At 42.6% G+C, this 22,921-nt stretch overlaps 3 protein-coding genes across 3 annotated transcripts in view; 2 read left to right on the top strand and 1 right to left on the bottom strand.

Annotated features, from left to right (window-relative positions):
* LOC118222266 (voltage-gated potassium channel subunit beta-3-like) overlaps positions 1–5,810 on the top strand; it is a 29,013-nt gene extending 23,203 nt beyond the window's left edge. Inside the window, exons 13-14 of the mRNA XM_035407714.1 lie at positions 95–183; positions 1,866–5,810. Coding sequence (XP_035263605.1) covers positions 95–183; positions 1,866–1,955 — 179 coding nt within the window. The 3' untranslated portion in view covers positions 1,956–5,810. The remainder of the gene's footprint in view (positions 1–94; positions 184–1,865) is intronic.
* Positions 5,811–8,985: 3,175 nt separating this feature from the next.
* LOC118224028 (motile sperm domain-containing protein 1-like) lies at positions 8,986–14,146 on the bottom strand. The gene is made up of 6 exons (XM_035411180.1): positions 13,993–14,146; positions 12,754–13,076; positions 12,424–12,499; positions 11,692–11,912; positions 10,813–10,965; positions 8,986–9,865 (listed from the first exon to the last, which is right to left on the bottom strand). Exons 2-6 carry the CDS (start codon positions 12,986–12,988, stop codon positions 9,837–9,839), a joined length of 714 nt encoding a protein of 237 aa, XP_035267071.1. The 5' UTR covers positions 12,989–13,076; positions 13,993–14,146; the 3' UTR covers positions 8,986–9,836.
* A 45-nt stretch (positions 14,147–14,191) lies between these two features.
* LOC118224027 (mitochondrial 2-oxoglutarate/malate carrier protein-like) lies at positions 14,192–22,192 on the top strand. Its single transcript, XM_035411179.1, has 8 exons — positions 14,192–14,923; positions 16,937–17,089; positions 17,567–17,773; positions 18,108–18,198; positions 18,425–18,515; positions 18,962–19,061; positions 20,197–20,248; positions 20,711–22,192. The coding sequence occupies exons 1-8, from the start codon at positions 14,847–14,849 to the stop codon at positions 20,864–20,866; spliced, it is 927 nt and encodes a 308-aa protein (XP_035267070.1). The 5' UTR covers positions 14,192–14,846; the 3' UTR covers positions 20,867–22,192.
* Positions 22,193–22,921: the final 729 nt, after the last annotated feature.

The following is a 22,921-nucleotide window of genomic DNA, read 5'->3' as shown; positions in this document are numbered from 1 at the left end:
TCTCTCTCTCTCACTCGCTCTGTCTATCTCTCTCTCACTCTCTCTTTTTCTCTCTCTCTCCCTCTCTTTCACACACATTTTCTCTCTCCCTCAGCTTGGTGTCTGCGCAGCGAGGGAGTGAGCTCTGTGTTGATGGGCGTCTCCAACACTGACCAGCTTCTAGAGAACCTGGGCTCTATACGGGTAGCCATTACCTGCACCAATAACGCACTGCACTGGGATGCATATGTGTAACATGAACAGCCATCCATAGCCTGTACTAATAACATACTGTACTGGGCTCCATTTGGATAACATTGACTCCCTGTCATAGTCTACAGTGATAACACTGGGCTCTGTAAGGGTAACACTGACGACTAACTAACCTGCTGCACTAGCACACTGTATTGCTCTTCATACGATTAACACTGATGGCTAGCTAAACTACGCTGACCATACACTGTACTGGTTGCACAATATGCCAGTCTGGGGAGAAAAGAACAGAACAAATTTGGAACAAAAAATGTTGAAAATGAATACACACTGTTGAGATGGGGTAGGTTTATCCATTGTGTTTTGCCTGCTCGTGTTATTTGATTTTTTTTCTCCCCTTTACATTGAAAAAACTGACGCCATTCACAAATATTATTTGCATATATTTATCATTTTGGTCTAAAATCAATAGTGTATTTTAAGTAAGTATAACCTTGCTATCAATGCTGGACAAAGCAGCATTGTATTCTAAAGCGGCATTGAGCTGAAATCTGACTGGATAGAGTCGCATTGCTCTGTGTGTGACTACGCTCTGTTATTGTTGCTGAGCTGCACTTGTCAGAAGCTGATGTGATTGGATGGTGCAGTCAAATGTGAGAGGCATGCAGGATGGGAGTGGAGTGCGGCACAAGGGAACACCTGACACCCCCCCCCCCCCCACCACCACCACCCTGTCAGTTAAAATCCCATTTCAAGTTTTATGAAATGATCTTTATTAGAATGACTTCAGGATATACAAATGTGAATTATATGAAGCAAGGATAGCACTAATGTAACCATGTAAGTATAGTATTATTATAGTATGAAATACAGCGAGGCCTATAATGTATGGGAAAAATATTTTTTTTCTTCATTTGGCTCAAATTTTTGCAATCAAGCTGTTTGCAATGTGGTTTGAGTACACATTCTCAGCTTTTATTCAAGGGTATTTTTATACACATTGGTTTCACCTTGTGAAACCAATTTATTCATAATGCACTTTTTATTCATAATGTTTGGGACATATTAATGTTATGTAAATGAAGGCAGTCATGTTTAGTACTTTGTCACATATTCCTTGCCTGCAATGAGTGCTTTAAGTCTGTGACCCATAGGCATCATTGGGTGCTGAGTATCTTTTAGGCTAGATACTGAAAGCTCTTTTTCCTGCACTAAAGAAGTAATTGAACTCATTGAACTAATCAGAAACACCTGTGAAGCCATTGGTCTCAAATGTTATGGTGCCTTGAAATAGGAGGACTGTGTATAAAAACCAAAATGTATCACATGTGAATTGATTCATTACAGATCTAAAATTGTGGAGTACAAAGCAAAATCAAGAAAAAATATGTCTTTGTCCAAAACGTTATGGAGCTCACTGTATAATTGCTTTTAATCTGTCTCTGTTTTTGATCTCCCAGTATCCATCTCAGTTTCTCTCTGTTTCTCATTCCTTCTTTTTCCTTTATTTGTCAATTTATTTATGACAAACATTTTGTCAAACTATATGGAAATAACTGAAAAACACAGAAAAACAGTGGAACGACTTTTGACTCTCTGTCTTCCTGTATGTATCACTTTCTTTTCTCCCCTGTCCTTCTCACTGTCCTCCTCTCCCTTGTCTTCTCTCTAAGATCCTGTCTCAGATGACGCCACAGACGGTGAACGAGATGGACTCACTCCTGGGAAACAAGCCGCACTCCAAGAAGGAGTCGCGTGCGTGAGGAGCAGGAGGCGCAGAGGCGGAAAGAGAGAGAGAGAGAGAGAGGGGGAGAGAGGAGCTGAAGGAGAGGGAGGAACAACCGAAGAGTGAGAGGACGTATCGTCCTTTTTCCGCCTTCTTTATTAGCAAATCGCATGTTTTTTTCAACATCGCGCTTCCAGTAACCAGCTGCACATCTACTTATATCATGTATGTATATGAAGAAAAATAAACCAACGGATGTTCTAGCTGAAGCATTGAAAGGACACACAAAAAAGATGGTGAAATAAAATCTAAGAAATCAAGTGACATGTGGAGAGAGATCACGGAGAAACAGATGTATTCCTATTTTTCCAGATGAGAGACTGAGAATGGGGGAGGGAGCAGGGCAGTGACTGGGCAGTAATGTCCTCCAGCTTCTTATTTCCCAGTTTCCAAGAGGCTCCCCCAGAACTCAAACACAATATCTTAATTCCTTTCTTGTGTCTGTACGCATGTCCCTTTAAGAATGACAAATGTTGGGGGGGGGGGTGCTACTTTGTCATTGGCCAATCATACGATGGAAGAAAAGCAGCATGCACTCTACAGCAGCCTGGCTTTGAGAAGAAGAAAAAAAGGCACTTGAATGGAACAGCTACTCTCTGTAAGGTTTCAAGACAGCGTTTGTGTCATCATGTTCTGAAACTGTTTCTGAAGTATAGAGGAGATTATAATGACTCAAGAATGCCATTGTGAGCTGCTGGGTCCTCAGAGACTCCTCATTTCCTCTGAGAGACTCCACATAGCAAATATTGAACCCAGACTCTTAACGCACGTCAGGCTGATCTACGCTTTTCCACACTTCAGGCTGGGGGGCTCCGGCGGGTACGTCCCCTGGTGTCTCTGAGATTCACAGTTCCGAGGACTATGGAGATGCTTCTCAAACAGCAGCTTATTGACTCCTGAAACAGGTGATTTGCTTACCCATGCAGTCAGTGGCTCCAGTCAGTTGATTCAGGCCTGAGCTGGAATGAAGTTGAGTTAGCCACAGACCTTCAGTGGGCACCACCAGACTAGAGCCTCAGTGGACTCGCAGGTGTTGGCTACAGACCATGTCACCAAGCTCATGTGTGCTTCTCTTGTAGTGTTTAATCATCAATACCACAATTGTATAGCGGTCAGAGAGGCACATCTGAAATTGGTCAACATTGATGGTAAATGGCAGGTGGTGCTATTTGCCGCCCCTGACTCTGCTTTCTTTGAAAACAATGTTTGATTGGCTATCAAGGGATGTAAGACAAATTTGGAACTTAAGCTAACCCAGTGTGTTGAACATATTCTTTAAAATGTCAGCTGAGTAATGCAAAGACATTAAATAGTCAAACCCTTTAAGGTAATTCTGTATCTTTTTGAACCTCTTAAGCATGGAGGGAGAGCTCAGATGTCATGGAGAAAAAACATAAAGATGGACTTGTGATCGGAGTTTGGGCCTCAATACCATAATTTCTTGTGTGGAATCAGGATTTTGAAACCAGTGTTGGTAGGGCATTGATTTTAAGGGATTTCAAATCCATTGCATCAGTTGCTCTTAAATAGATTAAAGATGCTTGTGAGAGACTTGAATTTAAGTATCTGTTGCAGTTGAGGTTTCAGTAAAATCCAAGAATGAAGTTGCTTATTCATTTAAAATAAATCATTAATATATTGAACATTGTTCATAAATACATGCTAATTTATGTATTTATTCCCAACAGTGCATATTTTTAAACTGTATAGGCTAATTAACCTAACAACCCTGGTCTCCTAATGTCTGAACACGCATTTGTTCATAAATATTGAAATAATGGTTTTGGTCTGCAGCTCCCTTGGGTTCCAGTTTATTTAACCAGAGTGCACTGCTGTTTTTCAGCCACCATATCCTGTTTGAGAGCCATTTGATCGTGTTGGACTAAACACAAATGTATGTGTTAATGGTTTATAATGCAATTTCATGTTGCAATAAGCAGATCATATTCTAAAGTGTTACCAATTCAGGATTTTTACTTTTTAAACTATTAGTCTACAACCAACCAGGAGGCTACACATTATATATGTATGCAGGTTTTCCAATCATTATATTTTCATATGTGTCATAATGATTTAACATATATATGAATTATGTAAACAGAACAGGCATTGCGATTTCCCCAATGACCATTTGAGGGTGTGGTGTTTGTGACAGAGTTATTTCTGTAGATAGTTTGTATGACAGATATTTTGTATTAGGATGTACTTCATGTTTAATTTTTTGTTATCTTCTCAGATATTTATGTTGGTGTAATGTTAATGAGTGCTGTTTGGAGGATGGGGGAATCTCTATGCCTAAACAGAGATAGGCCTATATAGATTACTGACTTATTCATGAAGCATTAGTGTCATTTCAGATTTGCCACTTTTCTTGAAAAAGTCTACATTAAAAAAAAAATCAATGTTGGCTGTCGTTCCCACAACTCTTGTTATAAGGCTGAAGAAATATTTGAAGACTGAAGATTTAGTTCAACTGAAAATGTCTGACATGTTAGTCAACTGTGGAAGTAAATATTTTTTTTGACATTATGTTATATTTGCCCCACTTCTCAAGGTAGGTGAAGACTATTCATCACAAGGTGCAAACTGATGTGCAGTCAGGAAATGCAAAGCGGTCTGGGTAATGCTCCCTGATAGAACGGCTGGTGGAACCCATAAACATCTAGTCCTGAGCCTCACATTTGCATTTTGGTTTGTTCTTATTTTGAAAAGCCCCAAGAAATTCATAAAAAGCTGATGGACACAATGACTTGCGCATCAGTGTAATACTTAACCATGAAAAGATCGATAGCGGAACTGACGATCAGTTGACCTGTTTGTGTATATAAACTCTTATTGCACTTCCTAATAACTTTGCCTGTATAACTTATATATTACTGTCTTGCAAAAGAAAAAAGAAAACAGCCCTATATTGAATGTACCTTGCTTGCCTTTAAAAACAGTATCAGAAAAATGATCTACTTATAGAATAATGTAATCCCTATATCTTTAGGTAGATATCTGTAGAATAAGGTTTGCTCAAGTTAAAATGGGAAAAATCAAGTGCAAACAAATGTTCAGCCCCCTCTCCATTTCATTGTTCTCCAATCGTGTCCTTGACATGATTTCCCCCTCCATTCCTCTCTTTTTCATCTATCCCCCTTTCCTTTCTGGAGAGGGGCTGCATTCAGGGTTTGCAGCAGTGAACGAGTTATCGGTTTGCAAATATATGTGCACATACCTGTACACATATGTACATGCAGACATTTACACACTACTGCAAAAGAGGATTGTACAAATGCATTTTGACTCACAAAGAACATATATTTGAAAGACAATCAGTTTGCGATCAAACATGCACATTAGAATATAAATGGTTTGGTGGGGTACTACTACGACTGGTGACGACACCCACACATTAGTTAACCATTCCTCGCAATGTCTGCCCCTAAACCCCTTTCCTTATTCTACCCACCACTGTAAACTTGCCTTGTCCCCTGTCCCACCCACCATCACCCCTTTACACCCTGGAGAAACAGGTTGTAAGAATTTAGAAAATGTTTTTGTAGGATATTTATTTGTATATAGTACTATAGATTAAAAATGTTTGGTCAGGTGAGCCTGCCTACAGAATATTTGTTCTCTGATGTTGGGGAATCACAGAGACTTACGCATGTGATCTGACAGTTACTGAGGGTAATTCGTTCACAAGATGGATGTGTGTGTGCGCGTGTGTGCATGAGAGAGAGAGAGAGAGAGTGGGGGGGGCACTGAGGTTTTTGGGACTGGACAATGTGTGACATGCAGCATTATACTAAAGATACTCAATAAAGTCTTCCTGAAGTAAGTCACATTCCTGAGTTTGGCCTGATTCTTTTTAAACAAAGAAAATGGGCTCCTTTTCCATGTTTATTCAGGCAACTCTTAAGTCGCAGCTGTTTTCTAATCAACATCTTATTCAATAACGTGGGGCACATACTGGGAACTATGAATATGAATGAAGATGAATATTTGATTTGAGTGATATTTGTTTTCTCTAATATTCCTAATGTTCTAATGTTAATGTACAGCAACATGTGGCAGCCCACAACATTTTTTTAAAAGCCGGCTTAGGCTTATGACAGGAAATCAGTGTTGCCAGAAAGTTCTGCATACAAATACTAAATTTATGGACTTCGGAAGCATCACCAACAGAGGGATGTACAGTACCAACAGATAAAAGCACTTCTCGTGGTCACATTGTCATGCAATACAAATAAGCACCGCCAAGTGCCATACATATACATTTTTTTCTGTTTTTATTTGCGCTGTTTTGACACAAATAAGCCTCCATGTATGACAAGCACTTTTGTGAAAAACTTTTTTTAAAAACTAAAAACGAGCTTTGTCAGGCTAAAAATGGTACTCATTGATTTGTGCAAGCACCGCCTACTTACGTGTGAAGTCGTCTTCGACAAAAGAGGTCCCCACAGAAGCACTTAGACTCAGGGTCCAGAGCCTGTTTTGTGAGTAGATACATGAGACTGTTATGGCAGGGTACTGTTCACCTCCCCGGTGTGGTCAGATCATAAAGCATAGCCCTGCTTACTGCCACTGACCACATATTACAGTGTCCAGAACTGTCAGGAACACTGGACACCAGGCAGCAGCTGGGCCTTTGGAAGCTGGGCCTAGTAAATGCTAACGTATGCAATGTCCCGGAGCTGTAGGTGACACTGTTGAAGTTTTTTTTTATCCATACCAGAATACTGGCTGTCACAATGTACTGCTGTGCTTAGCTCTAGTGTTTGTCAGACCTGATCAAATATAGCCCTTAGTGCCGGCAGCCAGTGGTCAGAATGATACTCAGCAAAATGTTAGATTCCTTAGCTCTTGCGATAGGCAAAACTGAATTTCATATGGATGCTGATAAAGCAGTTGGGGGCCAGTTGGTGGCATTGCTTTCAGGAAGGGAAAAATTGATGTCCACAGAGACAATGATTCCACCCACCACAAGTCAATGCTTACCCAGCAATACCAGAGACTTGGGGTCACCTTGCCTTTAAAGCAAGAATAAAATGTATGTACACATGTACAGATATGCATTCAGTGCTACTGAACAGCTATTTAGAGCACAGATGTCTTCGATAGATCTGGGTGGAAACTGAGAAACTAGATGTGCCAAATGTTTTTTACAGACATCCAGGAAAATCCACAAGAGGGCAGTGTTCATTCAATCGCAGATTAAAACATTTGACATTTTGGAATACACAAGGTATTAGGACTTGCTGGTGTACAGTTGTATTACCAAATAAACCAGATTAATTCCAAGCCTATCACTAATTAAGTTTTTTATGCCACAAAAAGGGGCATGAAAAATTCACCACAATTTATCCTGGTTTGTGAAACGTACGCCCTCTGTCCTAGCAGCCCTTATAACCCCATTCTATTACCAGACTGCAGTAATGACATTCTATCAACAGTTAAAAGTGCTTTCTATTACCAGACTGGATTAATGACATTCTAAAGTGTAATGACATTCTATCAACAGTTAAAAGTGCTTTCTATTACCAGACTGGATTAATGACATTCTAAAGTGTAATGACATTCTATCAACAGTTAAAAGTGCTTTCTATTACCAGACTGGATTAATGACATTCTAAAGTGTAATGACATTCTATCGACAGTTAGAAGTGCTTTCTATTACCAGACTGGATTAATGACATTCTAAAGTGTAATGACATTCTATCGACAGTTAGAAGTGCTTTCTATCGGTACTTCCGGCTTGGTCAGACGTTCCTACGAACACAATTGGCCGTGTTCGTGGGTGGGAAGCCGGTGAGGGTATGAGTCCTGATCGTTGCATTCGCGACTCCTACTGGTTGGTCGGGGCGCCTGTTCAGCAGGGAGGGGATCTGGGGGAGATAGCGTGAACCTCCACGTGCGTTACGCTCTCCCAGTGAAACTCCTCGCTGTCAGGTGAAAAGAAGCGGCTGGTGACTTCACATGTATCGGTGGAGGCATGTGGTAGTCTACACCCTCCCCAGACCAAGAGAGGATAGCGCATCGACCAGGACTGTGATACACATGGGGAATTGGTATAACAACTAAAATTGGGAAGAAAATGGGAGAAAAATGGCAAGAAAAAAAAGTGCTTTCTATTACCGGACTGTACTAATGCCATTCTGATGTGTAATGACATTCTATCAAGAGCTAAAAGTTCTATTACCGAACTGCAGAGCCCTCACAGTTTGTGCCAGTATAGCTATGTAAGTTTTCCATTATCAGTGCCTTCCCTAGATCCTACTGATACTTCTTGTTGGCAAACGTGCTGTAGACAGGTCCCTACTTAATAATGCCACTAGAAGGCACACATGGGACAAATTAAGTCTTATGTCTCTTGGACAGAACGGTCTAGAAATAATCAATTGTCCAGGAGGGCTGGGGTCACACAGCATTAAATTTTGACTGGCCTTCAGGGATTCTGATGAGTTTTTTAGGAAAGTGCAGCTTCATCCTACTCATGTAAATTAGGTATCGCCATCTGCATCACATTTCTGCAAGCAGATGTGCAGATTGGTGGATCCGGGTAATGTAGACAACTAGGAAGCCATATTTTTCTGCCAATCTTTATACGCTAGAATTTTAAGCAAAATAATAACAGTAGCAGTTTGGATGGATGCTTGTAATTCTGCAACTGATTATTGCTAGGAAATCATTTTAAAGCAAAATTACAGCAGTCATGCATATGAGAAATGCAATAGTCAGCATAATTTAATGCTCGTTGGCCGTGAATTACACATTCATAGTTAGCTGCAAGACAAGTTCCTGAATGTCTGTATCAGAGGGTATGCAAAAACTATGAATCAATGATCCCGCAAGGGACAAAAGCTGACTACTGCCCGGGATGCATTTCACCATATTTCCATATTCAGAAATGAAATTCAATGCAATAATTCTTTGTCCACAGGCACCAATTCAAGAACATGGATTTATCTCAAGAAATCCCCTTCATTAAATATCTCATTTAGTGAAAGTGAACCCTTTAATTTCATTGCAATAAAAATATAGCTTTATTATACACATCGAATATATATACAGTAGCAATGTACCGTGTATGCACACATATGGCGTGTTCATGCATCTGCAGCTTACATGCAGGGGTTTTGGTCCATCAGATTCAACAAGCTGCAAACAAACTCCTTTGCGCTGATGAAGCAAATTAAATAACTTATGGGTCTACATTACAACAGCAATGACTCAGCTCATTAACGGTGAGGGCGCTTCGGTAAAAACGACTGCGTGATCTGCACAGGGTGGGTGTGGCTTACAATACGGCTGATTCACGGCTCATGTACTGCGTGTATTTTTAACATTCCCTGCAATGGCCCCATGTCTTCTACTAGTTCAGTCTACTGCAAGCTGGCTAATTCTTATAGCGATCCTTACAAAAAAAGTTCTGCACGGCTACGGGAAGCCTCGAATAAAGAGGCCGCATCGCATTCCCGCAGCCTACTGTATCTGTATGGTTGTAGCAATGCTAATTCAACATGCCATGAGCTCTAGCTGGGATCCAGAGGCTGCTGTGCGTCTTGGAGCGGACATTGAAAATGCGGGTCTGTTTGTAGTCAGTCCCAGTGTGGACCCATCTTTCGCGTTTGGTTCCTTCTGAGGGGTCCCTCCAGTCACTGTTCTGCTGGGTGAAACTGGCCATATTATGACTGAAATGCTGAGAGTTGGTTGGTCAACCCTTCTTTCGGGCAGTGTCCAATCAGTGGGTCCAATTCAGTCTTTGAATATAGCTGCAGTCTTCCTCTGCTACCACAGCAGTCTGTAAACATCCACCTCATTCCAATTAAAAACCTTTAGTGATTTTGAGTCTCTCGCTATTTCTCTTCCATCACCGTAGAAACACCATGGTGAGCAGACCTGTAGAATGAGGTGAATGGGTAGAAAGAGAGAAACATGTCAGGTTTTCATGTTTACAGGCAGGTTTATATCGAAGCACCACTCACCCTGCATGAAGAACTGAGCTACACAGTCACTGCTACATTGACCAGAGAGAAGGAATATTCAGATAGGGTGAGTTTGTTTTCGAATGAAACCATTCAGACTTGGGAGTATGCTTACATTACGGTTCTGGCACGAAGAGGAGTCTCCTTGCATTTGAACAATTATTTTTAAACTCATCTCCAAATTTAATGAAAAATGAAATACACGTTTTGGCAGGGATCAAGTTATTTGTACAATTTTTTTAATTGAATGAAGGCAAGTCAGGACTGTGCGAGTAGATGTCATTAGTATTTACTGAATGACATTAAAATGCTCAATGTCTCAGAGAGCGGGCAGTCATGAAATGCACTTGGGCCTTGCAGAATCAATTCATGATTAAGCCAATTGTGCTCAACTGAAAAAGTATCAAGTTCGTTTTTTTTTTTGTTTTTTTTTCTCTTCAAAATTACCCATGGCAACCCTTCTTACTGACTGCATAAATTGCCATCTGATGAGGTGTCAGTGTGTCTGCATCTGTGAATATGTCTGGGTAAATGTTTCCTGACACTCCCCCTCATCTACTAAGGCCTGAACTACCATGTGGTGCACTTGTGAAAAAAAATGAAAACAAGAAAACACAGGAAAGGGGACTGAAAACTAAATTCACGCATGACAAAATCTCGCCCTCTTGTGTTTCTAATACTGTATGTGTCATTTTAAATACTAAAAGTGTGAAACTCATTGACTCAATCGGCAAGTGCAGCTTATAGCTCATCACATGAATTATGTTTGTGTGATGTACATACAGATGTTCTGTTAATAGATCTCCTGCCCATCACCAGCACATTAATGTTGATCAGTAATAGGCCAGAACACTTCCTTACCGAGTATGTAGGCACAGACCAGTTTCTGCATAACGGTGACATGGACGTGAACTGGAACCAAGGGGCTTGGCTCGCTATGCAGGGGGAGCATGAGGACAGTGATGCACGCCAGCCCGACAATGACGTAGAGAGCAAACAGGGAGGGGTCACGACCTGCATGAGACGCAAAGCAGTAAAGCATAGAAATCAGCATGAAAGCTGCAAAACGGGAGAGCATTCCGTCCTCCACTCCTGCAGGAAAGACATGCTGCAACATGGGATGCAGGAGGTCACTCAGAATCACTAACTAGTGCATAGTTGGCACTGACTCCACCTTCTGAAGGGACAAGCGCACCCAAACGACGGCAGGAAAATGCACCCCACAGAATCACAGAACTGCCAGAACCCCTCACTGCTGAGACAGGCCACACAGACATGCAGACTCCTTCAGGTGTGAGCTACACCTGCACATTTGCTGAGAATATGTTGCCACAGCTGCCCTTTGCTGAGGATGCTGTTTCAAGCTGACAACACCTTAGTTCCTTGTGAAACATTAGCAAGCTGTGCGGTATTCAGTACTCCAACAGTCACCCCTCTATCATGGCAATGAGTTAGTGTCTTCTAATCATAATTATAAGCAGCCAGGCCACCCTAGCATGCTTGAACGTCAATTAATTAAGTAACTCAGGAACCATACCTGAATGGAAGCAAGTGCTTTCAATATATTGTGTCTCTCTCATTTCCCCCAAGTGTTTCCACCTTTACGGCCACTATCTGCATGTTCTGTTCTCTCAGTTATTGCCTTTCCCAGATTTACTTCTCCCTGTTCTAGTGCTGCTCCTCCTCCTTCTCTTTCTCCTTCCTTTGCTCCTCGCCCCTCTCCTTACACGGGCCTCTTACCTCTGTCGGGGCTCAGGACTCCTGGAGGCAACGTGGCTGAGAAGCTTGCGGGGGACACAGCTCCTCCCCGGGGGGTCTCCAGGGGCTTCTCTCCTCCCTCGCTCCCCTTCAGCTCGGCCCAGATCTCCCGGGTGCCCCTCTGCCCCCCTCCCGACACCTCCAGCCGAAAGCGGTCCCTGCGACCCCAGTTCCTGGGGCTGGGATCCTGGTGCCGCACCACGCTGAGAGGACGGGGGGAAAGCCAAGTCAACAAATTTTTTACTTACAGCACATCCTATCACACAATTCCAGAACACAAAAAGTTCCAGAACAACTGAGAACACTCACAGATATAGTTTCAGTCACTGAATGACACTTACAATGAAACCTTCAAAAACCTGTCATATTATATATGTTACTAATAGGGATGAGTGTGAGGACTCAGAAAAATAATTACTTGAAATTGAATTAATACGAATTAACATGCTTAGTTTCATCATCTATTTTCACATGGCAGCTTTAGCAGCTTGTTGTCTTATGGGTAATGATGTTAGTTTCTAGGATCCTTGCTCCACAGTCTGGATAAATAAGTTGAAGCAATGGAGTACTCGATCAAAACTCCTAAAAATCATCCAAATGCCCATCACTAGTTACAAATATTATAAACACAATAAAAGGGGTATGTACAGTGTGTGTGTGTGTATATATATATATATACACACACACATACACACACATGGGTAATAGACTCACATATCTACGCAAGACCTGGCCCTCACATTGCCCTCAGCTTCAACCACTGTGTAGAGAGCAGGTGCTGTGCAGAGCACTAAGGCAAAAGAAGAGCAGAAGCAGGGAATGAGTGAAGCATTCCCTAAATCATGAACAGTATGACAGTTATTACAAGCGCACAGAGAAAACACCAGTCAAACTACACATAATAACTTAAACACCTTAATCTGCAAGCCCCCCCGACATAAACTAATACTTCCTATCTGAACATTTTGTTTTCTCTGAACAAAAAGAAATCATCTGCTCTCAATACTGTATCTTCAATAAATCCAATCTTCCTCAGTTACTCACCTTTGAACCTCAGCACGAAGCTGTAAGGATTGTAGAAGGTTAGAACCCTTCTGTGTGAGCTGCGCTCCTGAGCATAGAACACCAGCTCTGTGGGGAACAGGAACACAGGGAGGCTGTCCTGTGATTTGGGATGACCCAGGGGGGTCACCGAGGCGCTGGGAGTATGCCTGTCCCTCTTCATCACTCTGCCCGTCTCCTGGGTACCATCGGGACTGCACTGGCCCTGGTGCATCATCGTTAGCGGCGTTGTATGTCCGGAGCCATTCTTCACAGAGGCAGTGCCGGCTGGTCAGGACTGAAACTGATGGCTACATTGCCGCCATCTAGTGGACACCAGATTAAAAGCACATTGCAGTGAGGAATTGAAGCACGGAAGTAACCTTAATTACAGTTACCTAGCGATGTAGCTAGTGCGCAAGATTATTCAGACAATTTTTTCAACAATGACCGAACATATTTTCTCTCCCTAATTAAGCATCTCTTGAAATAGCATGCATTAACAGGTGTCATCGTGTAGAGCTCTAAGTGAGGTACATAGCTAGTTGGTTTCGTTTGCCACAGGCATATTAACACGACAATTGGCTTTAGTTTGTGTAGCAAGGTGGTTAGCTAGAGCCAGTATATCGACATTGCGATGCCTAACGATAACATGATTCTAGCTAATGTGTTCATAAATAATGTATCACTAAAATTGCTTTCAGGTGGCTGGCTTTCTAATTTAGGACACAGCAGATGGCTACAAATGCCAACGTTATGGAAAGACTGCCTCCCTAGCTAGTAGTACTATGATCGGTCGATAGCATGCTAATCTAACAACAATATTTTGACTCCCGTTCAGTTTCCTTTTCAGCTCTCCTGTTTCATTTCTCTGTTCAAGCATTCCCGCAGCTCGCTAGCAACATGTGACGTGCCACATAGGCATCTTGGTGTCTCACGTCGTGTTAGACTAGCTGGGTAAATCTGAGTAAACCAGGCAGGTAGACTACTTAACGAGCTAACATTAGCTAGGTGGCTTGTTGAGCTTGTGTGCTAGTATTGAACGAGGGGCTGTTTTATCGACTAATCTGCAAGTCCTTCTTAACCATAAACTAAATAACATTTCCAGTTGGTAGCATAATCTTTATTAAAAGTCGCGATATGCTAACGTTAAGCACAACCAGTGGTGTGTTAGGTAGCGAGGCCAAACTAGGCTATTATGGAAAAGTTGGTAAATTAGCTAGTTATATTTCAACTCCTTACCGTTCAGTAATTGGTTAAGCTGTCGCATTTCTTCCTATCGTTCATCAAACTAACCAACCATGACATATAAAGTGGCCATTATAGCATCATCCCTTCGTCAACTTGCTTGTTCTTCGGTCCTTCATCGTCTATGGAACAGTTAACCACCGATATCTTCCGTGTTTACGTTTCAGAGTGACAGCGTGAATACACACCCCTTGTTTGTGTTATTGGTTTGACCGAAAGATACGCCAAGAGAACAGAAGATAACTGGACCAGTTTAAAATAATTATTCCGCAAAATTATAGAGCGAAAACGGCTTCAAGTGGTACATCATGTTTTTGTATTAAGTATAATAGCCACGGTATCGTAAACATTTCAAGAATTTAATCAAGAACAAGGACAATTGGCCATAGTTTGATTTTACATATAGGTATTATATGCTCACTCGGCCCATAAATAAATATCGTTGTTTGGTAGTTAATATTGGGTAGATAGTTATCTGTGTTATTTGTCTAGCAATATTAGGATGGTGATATGAGACATTCTTCACTGGCTCAGATTTTTGTTGGTATTGTTTAATTTTACCCACGAACACAAAGCAGTTCAGTTTTAGCTTTTCTTGATGGTTAGGCATAAAGTTGTTTATTGTTATAGATTGTCTCATTTGGTAACTGTATGTGCATGAGCAAACAGCGGTTTTGCGCGTCCATACACCTTGCAGCAGGGGCAGGATACTTTCTACGTTAGCGCCCCCTAGTGTCACTTCCCTCAGATTAAGGTTACAGTCTGACGGCTCCACTGGATAGGGAGAGAGGTGACAGTGAAATACACGTTTGAATTAGTGTCTGGCAAACTATCTAGGTTATAGCACAATGACTGCTGCATCGGAATCCGCAAAGCCGAAAACCTCTCCTAAAGCTATAAAGTTCCTCTTCGGTGGCCTTGCGGGGTAAGTAATGCCTCAGTTCGGTTTCACATGTACTGTAGCTAAATGAACTAGCTTATTGGCCGTAAACCTTCGGTGTTGCAAGAGGAGATGGGTCAGTTCATGCTGCGTGTTTAGAGTGACCAAGGGCTAGCTAACTATCTGACTGGCTTGTTAAAAAAAAATACATGGCATATGCTGCTGTTTTGTAGTCACAATAATATAGTGCTAGCTGACTATCCTTCGGTTTGGATGCTGCTATTTTGTTATTTCAGCATGTCAACAGTCAACAGTGCCAGCTAATCCCTCAGTGAAATGTAAACTGCCTGTGACTGTCGCCTGCTAGCTAATGAACCGATGGCATCCGTTTTCTATCACCTCAAGTTTTGCCATAAACCAAAATATTTTTGCTGCGCGCATTTATCTATTAGAAGTCATTTGATGTTGTTCACAGATAAGTTGCACTGCAGTAGTGTTGCGTCAACTTGTACCTATGATATGGTACCAGTAACCAGATACAACCAGTGTCGATCTTGATGGTCATCCACCTAATCTGTAAACCAAAGTGTGTGTTGACGATAAGGCTGAAAACAAAGCCAGGCACAGGCATTATTAACTTTCCACGAAAGATTTCCACCAAGATCTAAAATGTCATCCTCACAATAAAGCTTGGATAATGGCCTTTTTTCAGTTGTGGGTTTATAGTGATATTTGCTGTGCCTCTGTTTGAATGTAGGTTGCAGTGTATTGTAGGTTTGCCAAAAAGACAGGATACCCTTTGTCCTGTATTTCCCAGTGTCCTGATAATTTTACCTGACATCAATGAATTACTGACACACAGAACAGCAGGTGGCCAAAAACCAGCTTGTACAAAACTCAGATTGCCATATATCATGCACCACAAATATAGTTACATAAACAATAGTGCCCTCCTCCTCCCCACTCCACCAACCAACGTGTATAATCATAGCAACTATTTTAGGTATCTAAAGCAGCTATCTTACCTATGAAATGATGAAAGGTTTCTAGAGACAACCCATGTAGTCTTAGGGCTTGCTGAAGAAAATGAGTATTTTCCTAAAGTTGTGGATGTGAACACAAGTGGTGGTGCCATTACTGTTGTTGCAGTGTTTTTTTCCCTTGTGGATGTCAAAATCTTTTTTGTCATATGTGAATACCTTCCTGCATTTCTGGCAGGTGGACTATCGTTTGACGCATTCCTTTTTTGTGGTCAACAATATTGCCAAACCAGTTCCAAAAACTGCAATTTTGCTGTTGAATTCGTGCCCACACTGTGGAATTCACCACTGGCAATGTTGACTTTCAAGTTGTCCTTGTTTAGGGACATATTATGCAGGATTTCTTAGCCTCTGTTTACAATCAAAGAAGTCTCCATCCTCAGCTTCACCCGCTCATACCGAGTAAGTTACCTCACCTTATGTAGCTAGCTGGATAGCTAGAGGTAACTTTAGTACTGTGAAATGAGTGACCGTGAGCGACAGTAAGGAGGCAGATTTGCTTATAGCTTAATTAATTCCATTATGTTGAACGTAATAGTGGTTCTATCATTCTAACTTTAAATTAGAAAATTTCAGACCCTTGCGAAAGTCCTTATTGTCACCACCTTCATACTGCCGGTAATGTTGCTCACAGGCCTAACAGAAAACAAGCCAACTCTGTGTCGCTTTTAATCCTCTTGGCGAACTTCAGCTGACACCACTGAGGAAGAGCAATTGCAAGGTTAACTCTAGAGCACCTAAAGACAGAGATTGCCAGTGTATCATAGATTTATTGACTGTTTCTTTGTGTAAGCACTTCATGTAATACTTTCACTTAGTGTAAGTATTCATGCTGCAGTATTGCCATTTTCATTCACCACTTTCTTTGATCACTAAAGAGCGGTCATCTGAATTCATCTGTTTGTTACATGCTGAGCCTTGATGTCCACCGTGATCACAGATGAGAGGTCATTTCTGCTGAGGGAAACTGTCTAAGAACACCAAGTAACAGCCTCTGTACCCCCCTTCCTTTGGGCAGTATGGGGGCGACGGTGTTTGTGCAACCGCTCGACCTGGTAAAGAACCGCATGCAGCTGAGTGGCCAGGGTTCGAAGGCGCGCGAGTACAAGACCAGCCTGCACGCTGTGGCCAGCATCCTGCGCAACGAGGGCATCGGGGGCATCTACACGGGGTAAGACCGCGGGGACGGGGCAGCATGGCTGCTCTGAGCGTAGAGCAGGGGCTGCCATCAAACTTTGACATCCTTGAATATCTGTAAAGGAACACCTAGCTACATCATACAGGATGTCATTATTTATACCAGTATGTATGTAGATGCACCTCACTGCCATACATGTATGTATAACTGGGAGGATGTCCTGCTCACTGAGGCTGAGGCTTTCGTTCAGGGTAATGGGGTGTTTCTGTGTGATTAGCAGTGCACTGTTTGCCTGCATTACGTTCTGCACTCAAAATCACAAGCAGTCACTGTGTCTGCCCGCACACTTCGCCTTGCAACTTCCTCTTTCCTCTTTCTCCTTCCCCTGGCTATTCTGACCCCTCCTTTCTCTGTCCCCTCACTCTGTTTCCTCCTTTTATCCCTCTGTCTGCAATTTCCCTCTACTTCTCTCTTTCCTGCCTTGCTTTTTTCTCTCTTTTCTCTCTCCAGGTTGTCAGCAGGCCTGTTGCGGCAGGCCACCTACACCACCACGCGGTTGGGCATCTACAGTATTCTGTTTGAGCGCTTGACCAAGGCGGATGGGACGCCCCCCAACTTCTTCATGAAGGCGCTGATTGGCATGACCGCGGGGGCCACGGGGGCTTTTGTGGGAACCCCTGCCGAGGTGGCCCTCATTCGCATGACCGCCGACGGCCGGTGAGAACAGACAAACGGCGGGGCGCAGATGGGAGTGGTCGCGCTACGGGGCCTTCAGCCGAATCGGGAGAATTCACCCTCAGTGCCTTTTTGTGCTCCTCGCTAATGTTGCTGAGGGTTCAGTGAAGACTGTCAGTCACAGTGCGAATCGACCACCGCAGGTCCGGAAAATGTCTGGAACGATGCCTAGTAGGGCGATGTTAGAGATGAGGTGAGAAGATTTGGATAAATGAAGGGAACAGATTAGGCATGACACAGGAACCCATTTTTTTCTGCTCATACCCACATTGTGAGAGTACGAAGTGAATAATCTATGCCCTCCTCCCTTCGCCAGTTTACCACCAGATCAGAGGAGGGGGTACTCCAACGTCTTCAATGCCCTGATTAGGATAACCCGTGAGGAGGGGCTCAGAACGCTATGGAGGGTAGGAGCTCTACAGGATCTCTTCTTATTTAGTCACACTCACACTCTATAACACAGTGATGTCTCGCTCTAGTGGCCGAGTAGTAGTGGCTTCAGTCAGTCAGCCAACCCTAAGCCAAATTTAATCTCTCATTCTCATGAGATTGACGTGCACTCAAATAATAATAAAGGGTCGTTGCACTAGGTCAGTACAGCAGTGGTCATAATAGCATTTGCGTGTGTTTCAGGGCTGCATACCCACCATGGCCAGAGCCGTAGTGGTCAATGCTGCTCAGCTGGCCTCTTATTCTCAGTCCAAACAGGCGCTGCTGGACACTGGTAAGGGATCACCCTCACTTACATCACTTTTTAATACAACTTAAGTGCAACTGACACCACGTTCCATCCAAACTCCTGTCTATTGTGGTCACAATGGATGAAACTCCAAGTCAGAACCTTTCTCTCTCTCATTCTGTTCGTTATCTGTCTCTCTGTCTACACATCTGTGCTTTGGGTGTTTTGGTGGGATGTCTGGTAACCGTAAAAACCATATACCCAACCCAGGACCCAGCTGTTCCCCATCATTGGCTTTACTTTATTGGATCCATATGGATTCAAGTAAACATTTTAAGAGCTGCTATAGCACAAGAATTTAATTGGAAAAAAACTTGGATTTAGTACTCCTAAAAGGTTTTCTTATAATAAGGACGGAAGGACCCTCTCTCATGTGTGGGGAGGGCTCTTCTCTCACCCATGGAGAGGAGCTCATGTGTTCTCTCATGCAGGGTATTTCCGCGACGACATTCTGTGCCACTTCTGCGCCAGCATGTTCAGCGGCCTGGTCACCACAGCTGCCTCCATGCCCGTGGACATCGTCAAGACCCGGTTCGTCCGTCCCCCCGCCTGTCCCTCTGTCCCTCTGTCCCTGTCCCGCTGTGCCCATGGACATTCAGTATGTTACACTCACCATAGCACTCACCGCAGTATGTGTTACTTGACACCAAACCACACAAGCGGAGCAGGATTTGTACTTGTGCTGTAGGCAGCCACAAACAATTCTGCACACATTGACCCCCTGGACCTGAGTCTAATTATCCTAATCTGTACTTCACATCACTGCTCTCCACTTTTCCTTTCTTTCCTTTCTTTCACTGGGCTTTCTGCTCATGTAACTTTATTTGCAAATATATGCAATTGTAATGTCCCTCGTCTGGGAAATATTAAAGACATGTTCTTTGCTCTGCATGCAAAGTTCTGCAGTCCTTACGTGAGGGAGAAGAAGTATGCAGTGTGCCCTGGGTTCCTGTTAGTCAGCATTTCTAGGGTCACGTGACCGTGCTTTGTGTGATCACAGCATTCTCCTGTGCTGTTTTATGGTTGGCATCCTGTTTAGCAGCTCAACTGCGGAACCTGTTCTTGCATTTCATCTCGTGGCGGGATTCAGCTGCACCAGCAGACGGCCATATTTAGAGGGCTCTGCACTGAAGCTGGACATTCTGTTGTTTTCTGTTGCTTGAAATCAAATTTAATTGCTGTGCTCAAGGAATCTATACAGTCTGTATGCTCAGATATATGAAGAGTGCTGACTCCACTGCCCCTCGCTGCTTTCCACTAGTCTATATGCAATACTGCATGTGTCCTCATAACCTATTCTAATAATAATAATAATAATAATAATAATATTAAATTTACCGTTACATATTTGGTAAATTGTAATACATACTGTATTAATCATTTTGTCTACTAATACTCTGTGGGTTGCCCTGGGCAATGCCGGCAGTAATAGTTTTTAAAGTAGCAAAGTTCAATGGCACAAAGAAATAGTCAACGTATGTATGATATTTCAATTGTTTATCTGATTGATAGTGTAGATTTCACATCGGTTCTAAAACAGTAATGGAGGTGCCCAGATTGTTTTCTACAGTTAATCTGTCTTGGCTGCATCGTTTGACAGTCCACTGGCCTGCTGCCATTACTTTCATGACATGACTGTATATATCTGCCCGTATCCCTGTCTCAGGATCCAGAATATGAGAATGATTGACGGCAAACCAGAGTACAAGAACGGATTGGTGAGTCTGACTGGCTGTTTGTCTGTCTTCTTCTTCCCCCCTCTGGCTCATTAAAGACAGCTGGGCCCCTGACCTTTAGAGGAGTTTGAGTGGAGCAAGCAAATGAGACAGTGAGATCTTCTTCAGGAGGTAGGCTGTATATTATCTGCACAAGGGTAGGCACATAAACTATGTGACACTGTAAAAATGCATGTTTGCTCATAAGTAAGCAATTCTTTATATAGCACTTTTCAAAACCAGGGTTACAAAATGCTTCTCAATAAAATAAAACATTTTCACACGCAACTTCACATACAGTACATACCATCACCATGAAGAACTAGGACGAGCAAGGGAATAAAAATTGATCTTTTCAGGGACATCAGGGGCATTGCAACTTTTGTTGTATAGCAAATCACTGTTAATGCAGTGTTGATGTATTATGAAATATATTTACACATCTCCCATCTTCTCCCTGGTTAGGAAGTGCTGTTGAAGGTGGTGCGGAATGAGGGCTTCTTCAGCCTGTGGAAGGGCTTCACCCCGTACTACGCCCGCCTGGGACCCCACACCGTGCTCACATTCATCTTCCTCGAGCAGATGAACAAGTTCTACAAGGTCTATGTTCTTGACTCATAGACATTAAAGTGTGACCTGGGATTGACTGATGATGATGGCACCTTTAAAAACTGACGTTCAGCTCCACTCTGGTCTACGCGCGCGCACACACACACACACACCCCCACACACACACACACACACACAGAGTCTTATTCCTGCAAATGGATGCAAGGCTGATCTAAAGCCTAATGCTGAGGGCTAATGCTGGACAGCGAACCCCTTGCTGTCACGTTGACCAACAGACAATGTCAACTTCCCCCTGTAAGACATTGCCTTGTCTACCTGCCTTTGCCTTTGATACACAGACTAAGCTACTTTTTTCATAGACCTGTTTAGCTGACACATTAAGGCTACTGTCAGAGAGTCTAAAGGCAACACAGGTTCCTATGGAAAACCATGTTTGCCAACTCTGTCTTCTGTCTTGCTTAATGGCGTCAACATACTGCTCCCAGAGAACTGAGTGAGCGTGGCTGCAGAAAATATATTTACACTACAGTAAAATAAGTTTACACAGCAGGAGGCAGCAGCACACACACAGGTGTAGAAAGACCGGTTCTCCAAAACAGTAATCCTGCATGATGTACAGATTTTGCACCAATAAGCTGATTCTGGATCAGCTCAGTGATACAGCCTACCCAGAGGTTTGACCAATGCAGCAGCACGACTCAAGTCACATGAAGGAAGCCTGTGAAAGTCAGTAGACTTGTCCTCCTGTGTTCTGACCCCCTGTTTGAGCCAATCACTGCCTCTTGTTCTATGCACTGGCCCCTTTGATCCAATCACTGCGACCAATGTTACAGTGCCAATAGGGGAATCATGAGTCCACTGTATGTAAGCCTTCAACCAAGGAGAGGATGAAGAATATGTCCAGTGGAGCCTCTCTCTCCACAAACATCTGATTTAATAACTGAGCCTCTTTACACTTGCCCTGAAGCTGCTGCCTGTGTGTTAGCATTGTCTGCTCGTACACAAAGACCAGTACCCCGGCGTGCTTAAAAATAAATAAATAAATAAACCTAAAAATAGTAAAATGTATTGATCCGAGTGGCATTCCCTGTTTAATGTGCTCAGTGAGGATTTTCTGATCACTGTTGGTTGAAATTGTAAATTGTCACCACACACCAGTAGATGGCGTGCCATCCCTGCTCAATTTTGTTTTAAGTTTCATTACCCAATCTGTCTGACTTCAGACAGTCCCTACAGCCAGGAATGGCTTGACTGTTTTATCCTGCAATTTTTAGTTAATTGAAAGAAAATAAGTATTCCCATTTAGAAGTGTGTATTTCCATCTAGGAATGTGGCACTTGACATTTAAATGAAATAAAAATGTATAACTCGGTGCTACTTGCTGTCGTGTTGGCTGTTTCCTTTCAATGTCTGAACATCTGAACATGGATGTTGAAGGATTTGATTAACTATGAATCATAATTATGTAGAATATTTTTCAAAATGTACATCTTGTGTTGAATGCATTCTTGTCAATGCCAGTTCTGTTCCGTCTCAGTAATATTATCTTACCTTTATGTACTTCATAAGTTTACAATAATTTTTAATGACCAAATTCAGATTATTTTTATAATTATTATTATTTATATCTTCTTTATGCTGTAATTATGTACATCTTAGCGTGGTGGAATTGGATATACCATGGTTTACTGTACGTGAGCTTTGTGATCAATGTAAAAAATAAAAAAAGTAATAAAAAGCAATTGTAAAAGCACCCTGCCTGGCAATAAACAGTTGCTACGAGCATGCCCAGGAAGGGGTTTCAGTTGGCCAGGATGACAGTCACAGCAACTCTTCACACACCAGTGACCTCCACTAGTCTGCTGGCTGCCCTGCTAGTCGGCCTGTTGAGCTGCACATTAAATGCTGTCTTGTCCCTCATGTCTGTTAAGCACAACCTGTGAACTGCAACGAGATAAGAAAGTAGCAGTCGACATCAAATGCTTTGGGGGAGGGCACATGGTTGTCTGCACCCTCTCAGATCAGGAGTAGAGGTTGCAGTGTTGAGCACTAATTAATAAGATTGGGCATTCCAAACTGCAAGAAAAAGGAGATGATACATTGTTT

Source organism: Anguilla anguilla, chromosome 3, assembly GCF_013347855.1.
Source record: "Anguilla anguilla isolate fAngAng1 chromosome 3, fAngAng1.pri, whole genome shotgun sequence".
Lineage (NCBI taxonomy): Eukaryota > Metazoa > Chordata > Actinopteri > Anguilliformes > Anguillidae > Anguilla > Anguilla anguilla.
This window is presented reverse-complemented; position numbering and strand designations above follow the sequence as displayed.